The 19,515-nt window shown below is 42.0% G+C and overlaps 1 protein-coding gene across 1 annotated transcript in view; it reads left to right on the top strand.

Annotated features, from left to right (window-relative positions):
- The window catches only part of LRP1B (LDL receptor related protein 1B), a 1,229,602-nt gene that overhangs the window by 812,611 nt on the left and 397,476 nt on the right, over positions 1-19,515 (top strand). The window contains exon 32 of the mRNA XM_060257450.1: positions 11,789-11,938. Within this exon, the coding sequence (XP_060113433.1) occupies positions 11,789-11,938 (150 nt within the window). The remainder of the gene's footprint in view (positions 1-11,788; positions 11,939-19,515) is intronic.

The raw sequence follows: 19,515 nt of genomic DNA, 5'->3' as shown, positions 1-19,515 counted from the left end.
TGTGTACTCCAAAAGTTATTTCTGTCCTATTTATAGCATTGCTGTTTTGCATATATTTTAAATGAGAAAGTTGTGATTACATATAGAAACCTGTCATAACAGAAATTATTTTGCACTCTGGAAATCCATGGAACTTCCTTCCTCCACCTGTATTTCCCACTCTTGTCCTTTGCTTTCTTAACATTTTATTGGAATTTTTAATAAAGAGCTATGGTAATACAAATAACATTAGTGTACTGAGTATAAAAATGCAACCAAGCAATAAGTATGAAAGAAAAACCAAAATAAGATCAAAATAAGATCTTAATTATGTAGGAATAACAAGGAGAATATTGAAACAGTAAGATAAACTACACAATGAAAAAATCTTAGTGGATTTATCTGAAGTCGACAGTATGAAGTTATTCTGAACTAAGTAAGATTCTCAAAGTTATGTTCTCATGTTAGAATTCAGACCATGACTAGCACTTGTGGAAGGAAAAAAGTTATGAAGTGAAGAGATTAAAGATAAAGTAGTTTGAGATAATCTGATTGTATGGTTGGAGGTCAATGAACGGAAACCATTTTTCAGTGAAGTGGGAATTTCTGGGGTAATGTTCAGATTGATGAATATAGTCAGTAATCTTTTCCATTATAAAAGCATCATAAGAACATAAGAGAAGCCATATTGGATCAGGCCAACAGCCCATCAAGTCCAACACTCTGTGTCACACGGTGGCAAAAAAATTTATATACACACATACACTGTGGCTAATAGCCACTGATGGACCTGTGCTCCATATTTTTATCTAAACCCCTCTTGAAGGTGGCTATGCTTGTGGCCACCACCACCTCCTGTGGCAGTGAATTCCACATGTTAATCACCCTTTGGGTGAAGAAGTACTTCCTTTTATCCGTTTTAACCTTTCTGCTCAGCAATTTCATCGAATGCCCACGAGTTCTTGTATTTTCCTTTATTTTCTTTACTTGCTTCTGTGCTTACCCCACCTTTCACTTTCTTTACCCACTGACCGTTTTCTAAGTTTCCAAGTGGATAAATGACCATCAAAATCTCAACAACTTTATATTGCCTATGTAGACATCGATATTATGTTTTATGTTTTTGCTTTGGCAATCAAAAATGTCTGCTAGCATTTTGTAATAAAAACTCATGAGAGTTTGGCATTTCAATACTTTAGGTTTATCTCCTGGTCTTCTTTTAAGTTTTTTCTCAGTTTTTTTTTTAATCATCTCCTTGTTCAGTACCTGCCCACATTGTGAGGATTTTTTTGTCTGCACTCTCACACAAAGTTCAGAAATAGATACACGTATATACCTACAAAGCATCTGTCAAGTGCCGATATTTCTCAATAACTAAGTCGTTTGTTTTAAAGCAAAAGTAGGTTTATAGTTAGAAACTCAGGAGCTGTACCAAGGACACAAGCTTTGGGAGTAATGGGGTACAAACAGTTACACAGTTGCTATGTAGGATATCATCAAAGGTTAAGAACATAAGAGAAGCCATGTTAGACATACAGTTTCGCATACAGTTGATTCTCATAAAGGGTTGCTAACACTTCCCTCACCAATTTCACGTTTGAGGGGAGGTCTTTTGAGTAAATAATTATATCATCCAGATACACCACTACCCCTCGGTACAAATACTTTCACAGCACTTAGTTTATGAAGTTCATGAAGACCCTGGGGGCGCCTTGCAACCCGAATGGCATGACTAAGTATTCAAATTGTCCCATCGGCGTGTTAAACGCCATTTTCCATTTGTCCCCCTCTTTTATGCGCACCCGGAAGTAAGTGTCTCTCAGATCAAGCTTGGTAAAAATCTTTCCTTCTGACACAGTGCTTAATAGGTCTTTTATGAGGGGTATGGGGTACGCGTTGGACGACAAAATCATGTTGATCCCCCTAAAATCCGTGCATAGCCTCAGCCCCCCATCTTTTTTCTTCCTAAAGAGTACTGGGGCGGTGTGGGGGGACGGTGGCCAGCCGGATGAACCCATGTTTTAGGTTCTTGTCTAAAAATTTGTGGAACTCTGCCTTCTCGGCCCACCCCATGGAGTATAATTTGGCTCTGGGGAGGCTCTGCCCCGGGATTAGTTCTATGGCACAGTCAGTGTCCTGGTAGGAGGGACGTTCGTTAGCTTCTTCTTCACTAAGCACCTGTTTAAGTCTCTATACTCCTTCGGGATCAATCTCACTTCCTCTATGGTGAGGCATAGTTTTTCATTCAGGGGGGAGGTTCAAGGCCCCACTCCTCGTTCCATTTGTGAGGCTCGCACCTTCCATGAATTGGTCCCCCCACCTTACGTTAGGTTCTCCATGTCCCAGTGATCTTCTATCCCTACCGGCACACCTTGGGTTTGTTTCGTGCAGGGTTCCCCCTGCATCACCGTCCCATCCATTTGCTCAAATTGTATGGGATGCTGCAGGGGACTTGTAGGGAGTCCAATAGCCTGTAATAGTTTGGGTGTGATTATGTCTCTGGTGCACCCAGAATCTAGTAGCGCTCGTGCGTGTATAAAATGCTTATGATTTCGGTTCAGTAAAGTCAGTGGAATGAAAAACAAAGTCCCCGTAATTCTCACCCTCAGTGGTGCCGTTAGTTCCACAACCTGCTGCTCAGCACCACTCAGTGCAGGTTGCTCTTGTTTCCTGCCGGTTCTTCTTCCCAGGCTTCTTCTCCCAGTTCGTCAATGACAATGATATCTTCTTCCCGTGAGGTTGCAGACACTGAGCTGCCCTTTGCTGGCTCCTTCGCTTGTCCCTCCGCCTTATTTGTTTTGGGTGCGCTGGTTTTCAGAGGGGGGGGGGGCTCGAGGCCACTCGGGGCAGTTTGCCACCATGTGGTTAGGGTCTCTGCATCGAAAGCACTGCCAGGGGTGGGTGGTTTAGTTGCCCCCCCGACTGACCTGCCTTCCATCCTTCCACCTGTGCCCCCAGCTGAGACACGTCCCCCCTTACCCTTTGCTGCTGTTGGCGCTGGAGAGCCATTCTCTTCATGTTGGTCTCTACTTCTCCTGCTAGTTGCACCCACCCCACCAGGGAGGTAGGGCGAGCTTGTTGGAGGGCTCGATCCAGCATGCTGGCATTCAGGCCACTCCGGAACTGCTCAATCTTCATCTGCTTGTTCCATCCCCGTACTTTAGCAGCGTTGGCCCGAAACTCTGCCGTGTACTCTCTTACTGCCTTGGACCCCTGCTCTAGGTCTTGTAGGGTTATCAGCACTCGGGTCTCTTGTAAAGGATCTTTGTACTGCGTTAGTAGTGCCCGCAGAAACACTGCCACTGTATCTAGCTCTGGGCTTCGGGTTTCGTATAGTCTCACTTACCATCTCTTGGTGGCTCCTTTCAGTTTGGAGCTTAAGTAATCCACTCAGCTAAACTCATCAGGGAAGGTGTGCTCCCAATAGTATATGAAGCCATTAGCTTGTATTGAAAAGTATTCCACTTCTTCAGGGTCCCTGTCGAAGGTGGCATCCAACTTGTGTCCCCTATCGTAATCCCCAGGTCTCAGCAGCGGCGGCGGCTGGGGCTGCTGTGGTAGTTGAGGTAGGGGTGGAGGGGGTTGTTGTGGTTGCCCCTCTCTCAGTGCTGGTGGCTGCAGTGCCCGGTCGAGCTGCCTCCTCACGTCTTGGGTCATGAAGGTATTGTTCGCTCGCATTTCTTCCCTGAGAATTCTGGCCATCTCTGCCATCTCCAACCTCATCATTTGGAGGAAATCCTGTGGGTCGGGATCTTGTTCCTCCTCTTTCTCGTCTGGGATCAGATTGGGACCCCGTTCTTCTTGACCATCATTCCCACTTGCCTCAGAGGTGCCTTGATTGCTGTCATCCCCCATCCATGTGCAGGGGGGGCAGCTCTAGGATTGCCTCCCTCTGAGCGGGTGCTTCATCAGTCAGGCTAGTAGACCTTCTGGGGCCCCAATCCTTTGGGGTTATGAACAATCGCTGTATGTGCAGGGGACCCTCTCTCAGCTGGCCTCTTGGCGTCGAGTATGTGCCACGGAGGTAGTCTTGGGGCTGTGTCGGGTCCTTGATCTTCGCTGACTGGCGTTTCTGGGTTGTCGAGGGCATCTCCATTATCGGGCGCTCTCTCCGCCATCACATTAGAAAGTTTCCAATTCGGTTAAGTTCCCAGGTGGGATTACTCTCAAAATGTCAAGCGCCGATATTTCTCAATAACCAAGTCCTTTGTTTTAAATCAAAAGGAGGTTTATTGTTAGAAACTCAGGAGCTGTACCAAGGACACAAGCTTTGGGAGTAATGGGGTACAAACAGTTACACAGTTGCTGTATAGGATATCATCAAAGGTTACACTACAGAGGCATACTTGAGTCATGGGTTCAAAAGTTACTAAGCAACTATCTATTTTATTGCTAAGGAATTTTAGGGTATTGGAAATATCAAACATTCTCACACTTCTTTGGGGAGAGATAAGGACTGTCTTTGTGAATCCATGTGAGAGGCTACTTGAAGGTACTAATGGCCAGTCTGTAATATAAACATCTCAGGGTTTTACTACTTGCCTGCTGGCAGTAAATAAGGCGGGGGGGGGGGGGGAGAGGTGAAGAACTGATGACCTGCTTTTTACATAGAAAAAATGCAGTCCAGAAATGAGCGTGAGAAATGAGCGCGCATGACAGCACCTCTACAGCTGTCCTTTTATTGGGTTTAATGAATACCATGACTTGATAGGTAAAGAATAGGAAGCTTTTTAATAGCACTGAGAAACCCACAATCCAGAACTAAACAGAATTTGTGTATGTGTGTGTGTCATTGAGCTCTTCAACAGTTTCCCAGTCTTCACTAGATGGCTGTTTTGATAAAGTGAATGTTCAGTAATTGATTACTTTATGCTATGCCTTGTTGGTTTTTAAAAAACCTTATATGCCCAGCAAACTTGAAATACAAGTGCATCATAATCTTGTCAGAACACCCATCTTGCATTTTATGAGTTTGTACTCCTGCTGAGTGAATAATTGCAGTCTTCAGGCGGTTTGGGCTTAATGGATGTTCCTTATTTTGAATAAAAATCAGCATTCCAAGTAAATCTACTGTTAAATATTCCCAATTTAGATTTATTACTCGGTTTTTGAAGTTACTAAGAACAAAATGCTTAGATTCATTAATTATTTAAAATATACTTTCCTGATGGAACTTCCCCCCTCAAAACATCTAATCAAATGTGTATTTTCATGTATCATTAGACCTGTTTTGTATATGAATGCTTAGAGATTAAACTGAAGTTACCTTTCCAGGTAGACAGTACTTGCAGATTAACGACTTTTTTGGGGGGGAGGGTCATCTCTAGCCTCTCTAGCATTCAGTCTGCCATCTCTTGAGGTGTCTAATTTAGCCAAGAAATAAGACCTATTCCTGTGGTTCCAGGGCCTGTTAAAAAAGGATTACTGATTCTTGAATGGGAAATTGCTAGAGATTTGGGGGTAGAACCTCTGGAGAGTGGAGTTTGAGGAGGGGAGGCAGCTTATTGTAAAGTGAGGCCATGGAGACTCCCCTCTAGGGGAACAGATCTCTGTTCTCTCATGATCATTTGTAATTCCTGGAGAACTGCAGGTTCCAACTTGAGGCTGGTAACCCTATCAGAGAGGTCCAGGTAGGCAGCTGTGTTGGTCTGAAGCAATAGAACAATGTTGGAGTCCAGTAACACCTTTAAGACCAACAAAGTTTTATTGAGAATGTCAGCTTTGATGTGCCAAAAGCACACTTTAGCAGACAACAGTATGGGATGGAATTAGCGGTCCTACATATAAAGTGAATTAGTATGCAAAATATTGGAAATATTGAAAATGTTTTAGCAGATTAAAAGAATAACAAGTTGGGGTCTGGTGATCATTGGTTTGGGTGACTGTGTGGGAAAAAAAAACGGCAAAGGCAATAAACATCAGAATTGGAGATTGGTGTCATTAGGTTTCTTGATTGTGAAGAGTAATAAATTAGAGTCTGTTGTCTTTTCTAAAGCATGGGTTAAAATAACATTTTTTCTGTAGAATGAAGCTGGAGTCTACTCTGTTCAAATACTAATACAAAAATACATTAAAATACAATGAGTGTACACCTTTCAAGTATGGGTTGAACTAACAACATCCTTTTCTAAGAGTAGTTCGGCCAGAGATATTTCTATGCTATTATATTGCATAATATCACAGACATTCTGATAAACTATTATTAAAGAAAAAATACATTGGAATACAGAGGATGTATAGATCTACTTGGTGATAATGGGTTGTATATGTAATGAGTTAAGAAACTGTGACGGAAAGCAATGGGTTAACCATAAACTGAAGACGCACAGGGCCTGCGTCAGGTGACCTGAGGGTGGGGGCAAAGTGCTCGGAGCTCTCAGGGAGGGAAGGTAGTGGAGTGAGAGAAACTGCTGAGGCAGTCGTTCAGTGAGTTGGCTTCTGACAGAGAAGGTGCCTGTCAGAGAAGTCTGTCAGTGGGGACCTGACAGAGACTGAGAGGGTCAGTTTGAGCCTGCCAGAGAGGCTGAGAGGACAGCTGATCCTGTGAAGGAGCTTGAGGCGGAGACGGGGAAGTCTTCCAGAGACTGCGAGCTCGACAAAACCAGCCAAGAGGGCTGTGTGTGTGTGAGTCAGTTAAGACCTGAACGGTCACAAACACCTAGAGACTACTCTGAAGATCTAGTGAGGAGGTTGAGGGAGTGGATGTGGGTCTGAGACACCAGAAGGGCTGAGAGGAGAGACTCCACTCGAGGGGTGAGACTAGACACATCAATCCCAAGAGGCCAGACCTTGGCTAGAGGTGAAGAGTGAGTTATAGGGAAACTGTGAACTGTGTAACTGTGAGAGACTCAAGAAAAGACAAAGTGATTGTAAAGCCTGAAACAACTGAGCAACGTATTAACCTGTGTAAATATCTCCCATATCCCCAAGTTAAGACTTTGTGTTACAATAAATCTGTGGTTTAAGTTAAAGTTCTCAAGAGCCTATATTTTGTGGGAAGAACAAACAAAGCTGCTGTGGTCCCATCAAATAAACAAGTAAAATACCCCGAAGAGACTGAAATAAAGAGATCCAGTGAGGCCGTGAGGTTGGCGCTGCTATAGAAACCAATATCTTTTTTGGGACTGCCATGTAACAGGTTTTCTCTGGATATCATTCAGTCCCAGAGAGGTGTTCATTCCAAGCTTCATAATAACTTGTAATTCAGCAGTTTCCCTCTCCATTCTGTTCTTGAAGTTCCTTTGCAGTAAAACAGCTACTTTGAGGTCACCCATTGAATGTCCTGGAAGGCTGAAGTGTTCTCCTACAGGTTTCTCAGTTTTGTAATTCTTGATGTCAGATTTGGGTCCATTTATCCTTTGGCGTAGGTTTGTTCTATGTAGAAAGAGCATTGTTGGCATTTAATGGCATATATAATGTTGGAAGATGAGCAAGTGAATGAGCCTGAGATGGTGTAGTTAATGCTGTTAGGTCCAGTGATTGTGTTGTCTGGGTGTATGTGGCAGCAAAGTTGTTATTAGGGTTTACCAGTGTCCATGCTCAAATGAGATGTTGTATTCTTGGAGGTGAGGAGTTGTTTGAGATTGAAGGGTTGCCTGTGTGCAAGAAAAGGTTTGCCCCCCAGTACTTATGAAAAACAGCTGTCACTGTCCAATAGAGGTTGTAAGTCATTGATGATGTGTTGAACTGTTTTGAGTTGAGAGTTGTGTATGACCACTAGTGGTGTTTACTTACTGTCTTTTTTGGGACTGCCATGTAACAGGTTTTCTCTGGATATCATTCTGGCTTTGTTAATCTGTTTCCTGACTTCCATCAGGTAGATACTTTAGTTCCAAAAATATTTGTTGTAGATCCCTCAGGTGAGAATCTCTATAAGCAGGATCAGAGCAAATGTAGCTGTAGCATAGAGCCTGGCTGTATACAATGGATCATTTGGTATAGGACCTAACCACCTCCAAAGTTTGGGAAATATCCGGGAAGCATATGCTTCCACAAAGATCACATGATGACCTAGGGTTGCCAAGTCCAATTCAAGAAATATCTGGGGACTTTGGGGGTGGAGCCAGGAGACATTGGGGGTGGAGCCATAAGCAAAGTTGTGACAAGCACAATTGAACTCCAAAGGGAGTTCTGGCCATCACATTTAAAGCAACCGCACACCTTTTAAATTACCTCCCTACATTAGAAATAATGAAGGATAGGGGCACCTTCTTTTGGGGCTCATAGAATTGGTTCGGTCTTTTTGAAATTTGGAGAGCATTTTGAGGAGAGTCATCAGATGCTATGCTGAAAATTTGGTGCCTCTGTCTAAAAAAAACAGCCCCTCCAGAGCCCCAGATCAATTCTTCATTATACCCTGTGGGAATCGATCTCCATAGGGAATAATGAAGTGTCCAGCAGACATTTCCCTCCCTCTTGTTTCTGATGACTCTGAAGCGGGGGATTGGCATCTCTACTCACGAGTTGCTGAACTTCCAACTTCTTCAAAGTAACACAGAGCAACCAAAGGTTCAAGTTTATCTTTCCTATGCAAACAACCTCTGAAAAGATTGTGCAATCAACAGAGGGTCTGGGCTGCTTTCACGGGCACTGGGAGCAGCCATGTTGCTCTGCCCCCACCCCTATTCAGCCTTAAAGACACAGACACACCATCCCAAGAGGAAGCCTTTCCAAATGGAGTCTGAAGCCTCAGGAGGTGGAAAGGCACATAGTGGCTGTAGGGGCGGGGCTTTCTCCCACCGGCCAGCTGACTGGGAGCCAGAAGGAGCCTGGGAAAGTGGGAGAACCCCCTGGGACCTGGGGACTGGTAAGCCTATGATGACCCCTGAACTGGCCCAAGTCTGGCACAAAGTTTACTTTGTGTGCTGGTTCATGCCCACACTGACAACCCAGATCTAGTTTATTCATGTGTTAGTATCTCCCATTACTATATATGGGTGTGAAAGCTGGACAACTTCCTCTGCAACTTCCTCTTTAGCCTTTCTGGGTCTTTTTTGGTTCTTTCCCAGTCATTTGTCTTTCCTTCACCCTTCTGCTTAAACAGTTTTAAAGTTCAGATTATGTTTCTATGTTGTACTGATTATCTATTGATCATAGTACCTTGGGCCTGGACATTTTCTGTTGCAGCTCCACTGCAATGGAACTACCTCCTTGAAGGGGTGAGAAAGGCATCTATCCTTGGGGTCTTCCACTGGGGCTGTAGGAAAGAACTATTTAAAAGAGCTTTTGTAGCATCTTGAATGGGTTCCAGCTTACCTGTTCTGGTTTAGGCATATTTTAATTACCTGCTTTAATTATGTGTTTTAAATAATATCAATAATTCTATATTTTAGGCATTATTGTAATCAGCCTCGGGTCCTGACCACATTGGGAGAAATGTGGGGCATACAACTGTCCTAAATAAATACTTTTTCTCAGAACATGTTCAATCAAACACATAACTTATCTGTTGACCCACTTGTATAGGGCAGATATCAGTACTGATTGAGTCTGAATCAGCCCTGAAGCCAATTTTAAATTAATACAGAGTTGATGGCCCCTAAGCACACAGTTCACAAAGCAGAAAATCCAACAATAAATTGTGTCTATTTTTTCCTGATTGTGGATTAAAAGACAAAATATTTCAAGTGGATATTGGACTTTTATTAACATTCAAGGGTATCAAACTCATTTATTAAGAGGGCCGAATCTTACATAAATGAGACCTCGTGGGGCCAGATCATGTCAGGCCGGGCCATGTGCGTATCTATTCAAGATTAGGTAGCAGGGATACAAACTTTATAATGGACACAGACAAACACAATTAAAGATTTTTTAAAAAATGAAATAAAACATACTTAAAACATTAGCACTTGTTGGTCTTAAAGCTGCTTTCTTTGTATTTCTCTTATGGGATATGGGGAATGGGGCAAAGGAAGCTCTGGGTCTTTCCCTCCTTTCCCAGGTGACCAGGAGGGAGAGGAGCCTTAATTGATGGAGAAAACAGAGGTTTTGCTCTGTAGCTCCTGCGCAATTGAGCAAGCCTTCCAAAGCAAGCAGTGATGCAGAACGAAGCAAGAGAGAGGAAGAAGGAAACAGACAAGAGTCAGTTTCTCGAGGGCCTGATAGGAGCCCTCCAGGGGCCTGATTCAGCTCCCGGGCCTCATGTTTGACACCCCTGTAAGTAGAAGATAGTTCCTCAGGTTACACTGAAACATTGTTGTCAGACTCTTAGTAGTCATGTTGAATGTAGCACAATATGTAGATATCTACTGCATTCACAGGTCTTTTAATTGAGATGAACCTATTTAAATATAGGAATTTTGCATTGTATGAATTAAATTGTATCTCATTTTGTTTGGGAAAGATTAGAGTCAAAATGGCAGCAACAATGAAAAAGAAATATTTTGTTAACTGACCAGATGAAAGGTGAAAGGTTCAGGTTGAAAAGAGAAGTTGAGTATATGCAACCCTAAATTCACTGAGGATTTCATCAAGAGTACAGGAGACTAAAAGAAAGACCTACCAAACAACACAGAAGGAATGGTTGAACTGTCTAGAGGAGGATTAGAATTAGCTGGTTCAAACTACAAACACAAAGGAACTTAATGAGAATTTAAATTATCAGTAATATTATATGAGGTATAGTTAAACTGAAGTTCAGCAACATTTTAAAGACTAACTAAATTTATTCCAATATAAGCTTCCATGAGTTTAAACTCAGTTCAGCAGATGCATCTGGAATAAAGTTTATCAGTCTTTAAGTTGCTATTGGACTCCTAGTTGTGTGTAGTAGGCATCAAATAAATAAAAATAAAAGGAATGCCCTAGGTGATTGTTAGAAAAGATATCCAATAAAACTTTAAGTTGATACAAGATCAGCTCCAGGAATCAGCAAATAATAACAGGAAAAACACAAGCATTGTAACAACCACAAAACAATGAACACAAATTACAAGAGGAGGGCAACAAAAGTAATACCTTCCTTGAACAGATAAGCAAAATAACTAGAATTCAACTATCCATTTGCATATCTCACATGCTCATAGGTGAAATTTGGCAATTTTGTAAGTTATCTCTTGAGAGGAGTCAGCAAGGAGGAAAGAGACATGAGGTTGTTCATGTTCTTCCCAGTATAGTCAGGGGCGGAATTCTAACAGGATCTCCTTTGCATTTTAGGCCACGCACCCCCTGATGTAGCCAATCCTCCAAGAGCTTACAAGGCCCTTTTTTGTAAGCTCTTGGAGGATTGGCAATATCAGAGGTATGTGGCCTAATATGCAAAGGAGCTCCTGCTAGAATTCCACCACAGTTGAGAGAATTAGAGCAATATACTAATGTTAGATGTCATTGTAAAATGGACAATATATCAGAACATGTTCAATAGACTCTGCTTTCTCTGTATGACATGGGGAAAGCTGGGACAGAAAAGAGATAATGGGCAAAGTGGAATAGAAGAGATATCATAGAAATATTTCTATAGCAATGTTGGTGAAACAGATAAAATAGAAGCTAAGTCATTTGTGTGCAAGATCTCAAAAGAAAAAAAAATCACCTTCTATCCCCTTCATTATTTTTTGGTTATATAGCAAATATGTGTGTATCTCAATATTTGTGTATCTCAATTTTATACCTTGGCTCTATTGTCTGGGTTTTAATTACTTTGTATGTTTTTTTTTTTTAAATGTGTCCATGACCTGCTACTTTTTACATGACTTGCATTTTGTGAATGCCTTTTGCTGTTGTGTAAGCGATTGAATGAATATATAAATTTTGTGTAATGAAATTGCTGCAAATATATTCCATGTCTGGTATACATTTGGTTTTTTAGGTCTATCAATAGATTATGCAGAGAACAAGCTTTATTGGATTAGTTCAGGAAATGGAACCATAAACCGATGCAACTTAGATGGTGGCAATTTTGAAGTAATAGATTCAATGAAAGAAGAACTAACAAAAGCTACAGCTTTAACCATTATGGGTAAGTCAACGTGTTTAGGATGCACATTTCTGTTAAGATTTCATTCACCAGGTGCAATTTAATGTTGTCCTGTAAGATATGTGACAAAATTCCTCTGGTTAGTTCAAAAGTACTTTGTTTCTTTTATATATCTGTTTGAAGACATCATATTGTTAATTTTCTTTATTTATAATTATATCTATATAGCTCCCTTCTCTGAGTTCACAATGCTTAAAGTTTAGCAGCTGTTTTGTAGAAAAGTTTTCACCAAACTACTCTGTAAGAATTCCCTATTAAACTTCATTAAATTATATATATTTTAAGGCAGAGGATTCATTCATAGGCACCTATTTGGGAACTGAGTATAATTTTTCACATTCTCAGTTCCAACCCTCTTTTCCAGATCTGTAAGAAATTATTCATACCTTCCTCTTTAGTATTATGGAGCATGAAGTTTTTACCTGTAGCTACACAAATAAGTCAGTGCAGTAATTTGATCCCAAATTACAATTAATGCTTTACTAGAGATAGTTAGTTTCATGTTTGTACAGATGTAAGCAGGGCTTTTATTTTGGCAGGAATGCACAGGAACGCAGTTCTGACTGGTTGGTGTCAGGGGGTGTGGCCTAATATACAAATGAGTACCTACTGGGCTTTTTCTACAAAAAAGCCCTATGTGAAACAATGGTGACATCAGTGGGTGTGGCCTAATTTGCAGATGAGTTCCTGCTGGGCTTTTTCTACAAAAATAGCCCTGGATGTAAGCATTAGGAATGAACACTCTTGGTTATTTCTAGATATAACAAATGCAGTAAGAAATCAGGAGAACACGTCTAAAGGTAAAATGACAAAATAACTTACAAGTTCATCAAGTAGCTTGCAAGTTCATTATTTACTGAAATGGTTTCTATTCCACCTTTATCCAAATTAATGCAAGGCAGCTGATTTATATAAATTTCAAATCCCGATGGAACACTGGTTAGTGTTAGTGCTGAAACGGTGAAGGTAGTCCCCTGTGCAAGCACTGAGTCGTTACCAACCCATGAGGTGACGTCACATCATGATGTTTTCTTGGCAGACTTTTTACGGGGTGGTTTGCCATTGCCTTCCCCAGTCATCTACACTTTACCCCAAACGAGCTGGGGACTCATTTCACTGACCTCGGAAGGATGAAAGGCTGATATAGTAAGGATGTTTCAGCAGAAATCTTAACTATGATGTAGACATTAGCAAAACATCCATGTTACTCAGGCCCATAAAGTCCTTCTTGAGTATGCTTATTTTATATAAGCATGCTTATTGTATATAGAAAATAATGTTGCTTGTAAAAATGTTGCAGGACATTTTACTTTTCACTTTAATCTTGGGATCCACTGAGATTAAATTGTTATGGAGTGAGAAGTGGAGTGTTTTTACTTTTATGCACCATTTGGCTACAAGCATGTGGTAATAATTCTCTTTTGTTCATAGCTGATAGTGAGGAGCTCTACACATCCTGTAGTCATGAATAGAGGAATTATAATTCATTTTAAAATATGCAGAAGCAACGAAGACACAAAAATATCGCGACTGTGATATATTTAGTTCAGGCTTTAGTATTCTCAGCAGGTACAGTTATAATTTCTATAAAAGAGAAATATTACAAAAGCCTGCCATTAGAACTCAGTTTGTGTTGAGCTACAGTTCCTGAAAGTGGTATTCAAAATAACATCCAACAGTTTCCATTCACTCAGGATATGAAAGAAGCTTAGCTTGGAAATAAAAGTTTAGTTCTTACTGTAGGCCCAGGGGCATGGGGGGCACAGGTAAGGTATGATACAATAAACCACTGATAACCTTGGGCATAAAAAGGCCACAGCTTTATTGAATGCACCACATTGGCACAGCATGGAGCAGGATCAGACAACCAGCCTGCCAACCATTGAAGCCCACATCCCAGCCCACCTGCTGAGAGTGCAGCTGTTGAGTGGCGAACCACAGGGAACTGTGTAGGTGTCAGCCGCTGCATGATTCCTTCTGCCACATTATTTTCCACTGACAGCCTGAGCTGGGCATGCTGCTGAATTGCCTCCACTCCTAGACTTCTTCAGGGAGTTCCCAGAACGTGGGATGTGGGTACACCTGACCATCTCCCTAGCCAAAATGATCCATCCCAGTTCCCAAACCACCCAAAGCTGTGACAAGAACAATGCAGAGAAAACATTAAACAAGACCTGTAAAAACTGAAGCACAGGGAAGGTGGGAGGGAAGTTGCAAAATAACTGGGGCATGGCCCAAGGGTCAGTGCCAATTTTTGTAGGAGCAGGGTGGGAGGACATGGCCCTCAACACCACCTTAAGCCCCATCCCCATGCCCAGCCATCCTCATGCTGCTGCAGTCCCCTCCCCTGCATAGTCTTCTACTGCTCTGCCCCTTCCCTCCAGTGCTAGAGTTCACAAAGGCAGTCCAGGCTAAGTCCCAGCTACAGCTTCTTCTATATAAATAAAGGGTTTTTTAAAAAAAAACAGGAGAATATAAAAATATATTGGATCCGGTGTTCCCTCTGAGTTAGCATGAGCTAGCTCACAGATTTATAGCCTGCAGCTTACACATTTTTGTCTTAACTCAGGCAAAATGGCCCCAGACCACACTAATTTATGCTGTAGCGCACAACTTTAATGCCAGTAGCTCACAAAGAAGAATTTTTGCTCACAAGACTCTGCAGCTTAGAGGGAACATTGATTGGATCATGTAATTCCCTTTGACTGTGAGGAACCTTGTATGACTAAAAGACTCCTTTCATTCTCAAGAGTCTTCCATTAATGTGAAATTTCTTACTTAGCAAAAAGGGACCATTGCAACATTTATAACAGAAGATCTTGATAGGAGGACTATAACCTTTAAATGCATGTCAATGAAGTTTGAGTGGGAGTCACATTATAAGAACTCCTCATGTATCGTCTAAAGATAATCAGAGCCTTTATCCAGTTTAAGAAAGGTTAATTTAATTAACAACATTAATGCATCAAAATTTAAAATTCAATAGTTAAAAACAATCTGGTGCTAACATCATTTGGTGTTGCTTCACTTCCGATGGCTTCAGTATTTCTTAAATTTTCTCCTACAATAACAGTGACTCAGCATCAGCTAAAGACCAACCGGAAGAGTGTGGTCTTACAGGCCTTGCAGAACTGGGAAGGGTCCCGCGAGGCCCTCACTTCCTCCAGCAGTTGCTTCTGCTGGACCTGGCTGCCATCAAGAAGGCCCTCTCTCTGGTGGATTTTAGTCTTGCCTTCCTCGGCCCGGGGATCATGAATAGATTTTGGGATCCAGATCTAAGTACCCTCTTGGGAACATTTGGGGAGAGATGGTCCCTAAGGTAAGCAGGTCCTCTGCCATAAAGGGCTTTAAAGGTAATGACTAGCACCTTGAAGTGAATCTGGTTTAATATTGTCAGCCAGTGCAATTCCTGTAGCCCCGGCTGTATGTGCTCCCACCTGGAAAGCCCCAATAGCAGCCTGGCCACCGCGTTCTGCACTAGCTGAAGTTTCCGGGTTTGAGACAGGGGCAGCCCCAAGTAGAGAGCATTGCAGTAGTCCAGTCTCGAGGTGACTGTTGCATGGATCACAGTTGCCAGGTTGTCGCACTCAAGGAAGGGGACCAACTGTCTCACCCGCCTAAGACAGAAAAATGTGGAATTAGCAGTGGCTGCTATCTGGGCCTCCATTGTCAAGACAGGTTCCAGCAGCACCCCCAAGCTTCTGACCTTGTGCTCTGTTGTCAGTGACACACCATCAAAAGCTGGTAAGGGGATTTCCCTGCCCAGACCACAGCGACTCAGGCAAAGGACCTCTGTCTTTGTTGGATTCAGCTTCATCCTGCCACAGCTTGCAGCGCCAGGTCCAGATTTTCTGGGACACAGCTAGACCGGCCATCAATCAGTAGATAGAGCTGGGTATCATCAGCATACTGATGGCAACCCAGCCTGTACCTTCAGGCAATCTGGGCAAGGGGGCGCATGTAGATGTTGAACAACATTGGGGAGAGCACCGCCCCCTGTGGCACACCACAATTAAGCACGTGCCTCCGGGATGACTCTCCCCCAATTGCCATCCTTTGTTCCCTACCATTCCGGAAAGAGGAAAGCCATTGCAAGGCCGACCCCTGAATCCCTGTGTTGGTGAGGCGGTGGGTCAGTAACCGATGGTCAACTGTATCGAACGCAGGTGATAGGTCTAACAACATCAGTACTGCCGAGCCGCCTTGATCCAGATGCTGCTGGAGGTCATCCACCAGAGTTACTAGTACTGCCTCCGCCCCATGACCTGGGAGGAGCCGGTCTGGAGGGAGTCTAGGATGGAAGCGTCCTCCAGAAAACTCTGTAGCTGTAGAGCTACTGCCCTCTCAATAATTTTACCCAAGAAGGGTAAGTTCAAATTGGCCGGTAATGTGCCAATTTGACCGGGTTCAATGTAGGTTTTTTCAAGAGAGGGTGGACCATGGCCTCTTTAAGAGGTGCTGGAAAAAGCCCTTCATAGAGGGCTTAACAAACTTAAGTAAATAAACAGCCCACCCTTAAACTGAACAAAGGCTGATAGGCTCATCATCCCTAAGATTAGACTAACCCTGTTATTTGTCTAAGTAACGTTAGGTTTTAGATATTTTTAAAATGCATCTTTATAAAGTATTTAAATTGCACTTAAACTGATAGAGTAACATACATAATTTTATTTTAGATATCTACTTAATATGGGAACATATGCAACTATTTCAAAGGATTGCTAAAATGAAAGTCATCATTTTCCAGAGCCGATATACATTTCCTATGACAAAGCTGATACATATTAGGAAGAATATATTCAATAATTATATTCAAGAATAACATTGAATAGCATGAGATTCAGCTGAAAATATTTCCATCTTCATTTTAACTGTTGTCTCAGGTCCAATTTCCACCTTTTCCAAAATGCCTTGCTTTGGTCAATATGGGGAAAAAGGTGTTTTGACATGCCACTCACAGAAGAAAGGTTAACAGAGATGTTTCAAGGAAACAAGTAGTATTATGTATTCAGTTCCTTGGATGTGCATCCAGATACCTGCTCTGCTTTCCATAGTGATTATATCAATGGAAATTTTATTGTGTAAATTGATTTTCAGATTGCACAGTTTGGTTAAAACTGGAATATTTTACATTGTACGTATGAGCATATTGCCCCACCCCCAATCAGAAGAAAGAGACAGACACAGTAATGGGAAAACTAAGGGTTGCCTTAATTTAACAAAATGAAGCAGCAAGGGCAATGTGACAGTTGGAATGGCAAGGCCCTCTTGCCACATAGGTGAGCCACTTTGCCCCAGGCACAAGCTATGACTATGTGGCTTGCACCTGGCCGGCTGTTGCATGTCTACTACCACAAGCAGCACAATTTAGGCTGTGAAACTATGCAAGGGGTTCCCACAGGCAGTCTGCATTCCTAGCCTTGAGCTGCACAACCTGGTTGTTCCTGACAGATCCCTTTCCCCAAAAGAGGGGGGTTGCCAACTGGTGCTCCCTGATCCACTTCTCCTTACCCCCACACTATCCCAACAAGTCAACAACCTATTTAACTGGCACCACCAAGCCAATTCCCCAATACCACTTGTCTTTTTTTAAAAAAACTATTTTTCCCTGAAATGAATTGGTAAAAAATAGTTTGCTTTGCTCAAAGGTAAACAACCTATGCATGTCATTGAGATGGCATTTAAAAGACTGGGTACAATCCTGAAATCAGAGAAATACTGGAAAAGCCTTGAGATATAAGGAGCTTCTATTTACGGTCAGATAAGATGGTCGGCTAGACTAGTAGAAAATGGCAAGCAACACATTGTACAGAAAGACTTTCACTGTTGAATCAACTATACAAATTTACTGTTCCGGCATGAGCTACTGTCGTAACAGGGATGGCATTCCCATCCAATGTCATATTCTCCAAGGGCCAGTTCTAAATTTGGAGGCTTCTGGGTGTGCCCCTCCCCTGCCATGCCCACCAGCAGATCCTCTGTTCATACCTCTCTTTCTGCTCAGACATCCTGTACCCCCTACTTGCCTGTTCATCCTTCCCTTGCTTTGCTTGTGAACCCTTTCACTGCCCATGGCATGCTCAAAGCTGCCTGCCATGCATACAGCTGGGTAGTAGAGCACTGGCATGACAACGGGGGTCCCTGCCAGGAGCCCTGGTAGCTGCCCCTTTGAGGGTCTGCTAATGCCAACCGTGAGCCCTTCCCCCCATGCAGCAGAGATACGATGGCCGGGGTAGGGGATCTGTTTTTTCCCTAACCAATTTTCCAGTTTTCCTGATGGGAAAATAGAGACATTTGGAAGAACTTTAACAATAATAATTTTAAAAACCCTTTTACAAAATATTTCTTTATTGAAATGACTGAAATTTGTGATACAAGGTTATGAGACAAAATCTATAACATGAAACTGTCCGCAATTTTGAAGTGCACTTCAGAATATTTTTTTTTCTTTTGAAATCAGTGAAAAAAATTCAAGATGTTTTTCTCACGCAAGATGCAGCATGAAAGTATATGAGCTTTCCCTCTGTTTTTTTTCCATTGGAAAAATAGGGAAATTTGGGAAAACCATTTCTTAAGATAGCATAGGATACATTAGTTTGCAATGCTCACTTTAGGTTTGCTTCTTCTTCTTTACCTGTTCCTCCCTGTCCCGTTTTACTCTTCCAATCCCATCCCATTTTATCCCTTTCAGTTTATTTTCCCCTCCCCCAGTATAGTTACTGACTGAGGCTGAGAATTCTCAGCAAAGTTGGAAGTAAGATCTGTGTTGTTTTAACCTTAAACAAATATGTCCTTTCTCTACTTATATGCATGTCACAACAAATATTATTTCCTCGTCTGTTTTCACTGCTGGGCAATAATCAAATTGAGTTGGATGGGCATATTGGCATAGGGAAGAAACTAAGTATTAACAGGATCTGGTTTTTTTTAGTCTATCCTTGGTTTTATCCCAGATTTAGATGTTTATAGTTTTAAATGGCATTTTCTTTTATTATATAATTGTATTGCCTCCTACTTCCTACTACCTGGATTCCTATGAACAAATGCCTAATAAAGGTTTCGTATCAGCTTCTGAGATCTGAAAAAAATGGGCTAACCTGGGCAATCCAGAGTGCTGAAACAGGTATGGAAGGGCTGCAGCCATTTTGGCACCCAATAAGGCACACAAAGGGAAACAGCCTGCTGTGCTGTGTCCTTGATTAGGATTTGACCTTTGTGACATTTTAAAATCACTTTCAATGGCTGGAACTTCTTGTTTGGCCCTCAGAAGTCACAAGGGACTGTTGTAAAAAAGGAAAGATCAGGAAAATCAGCCTCCAGAAACTGTTTACACTGGCAGGTAATAGGATTCAACCCAATCATAATTAAATAGCAAAAACAAACACAAATTGTTTTAGTTACAGTTTTAGACCTTATAACTATAGAAATGTTATCTACACAAATTAAATAGTTAAATGGATTTGCATTCTTGGTGTGCACTACTGGCCCTTTTCATTGTGAGTCCATTTATTTAAAACATGTACATCCCACCTTCTTCCCCCCAGCCAAGGAACCAGGCA

The sequence above is a fragment of the Heteronotia binoei genome, chromosome 16 (genome assembly GCF_032191835.1).
Source record: "Heteronotia binoei isolate CCM8104 ecotype False Entrance Well chromosome 16, APGP_CSIRO_Hbin_v1, whole genome shotgun sequence".
NCBI lineage: Eukaryota > Metazoa > Chordata > Lepidosauria > Squamata > Gekkonidae > Heteronotia > Heteronotia binoei.
The sequence above is the reverse complement of the archived record's forward strand: the minus strand, read 5'-3'. Positions and strand labels throughout refer to the sequence as shown.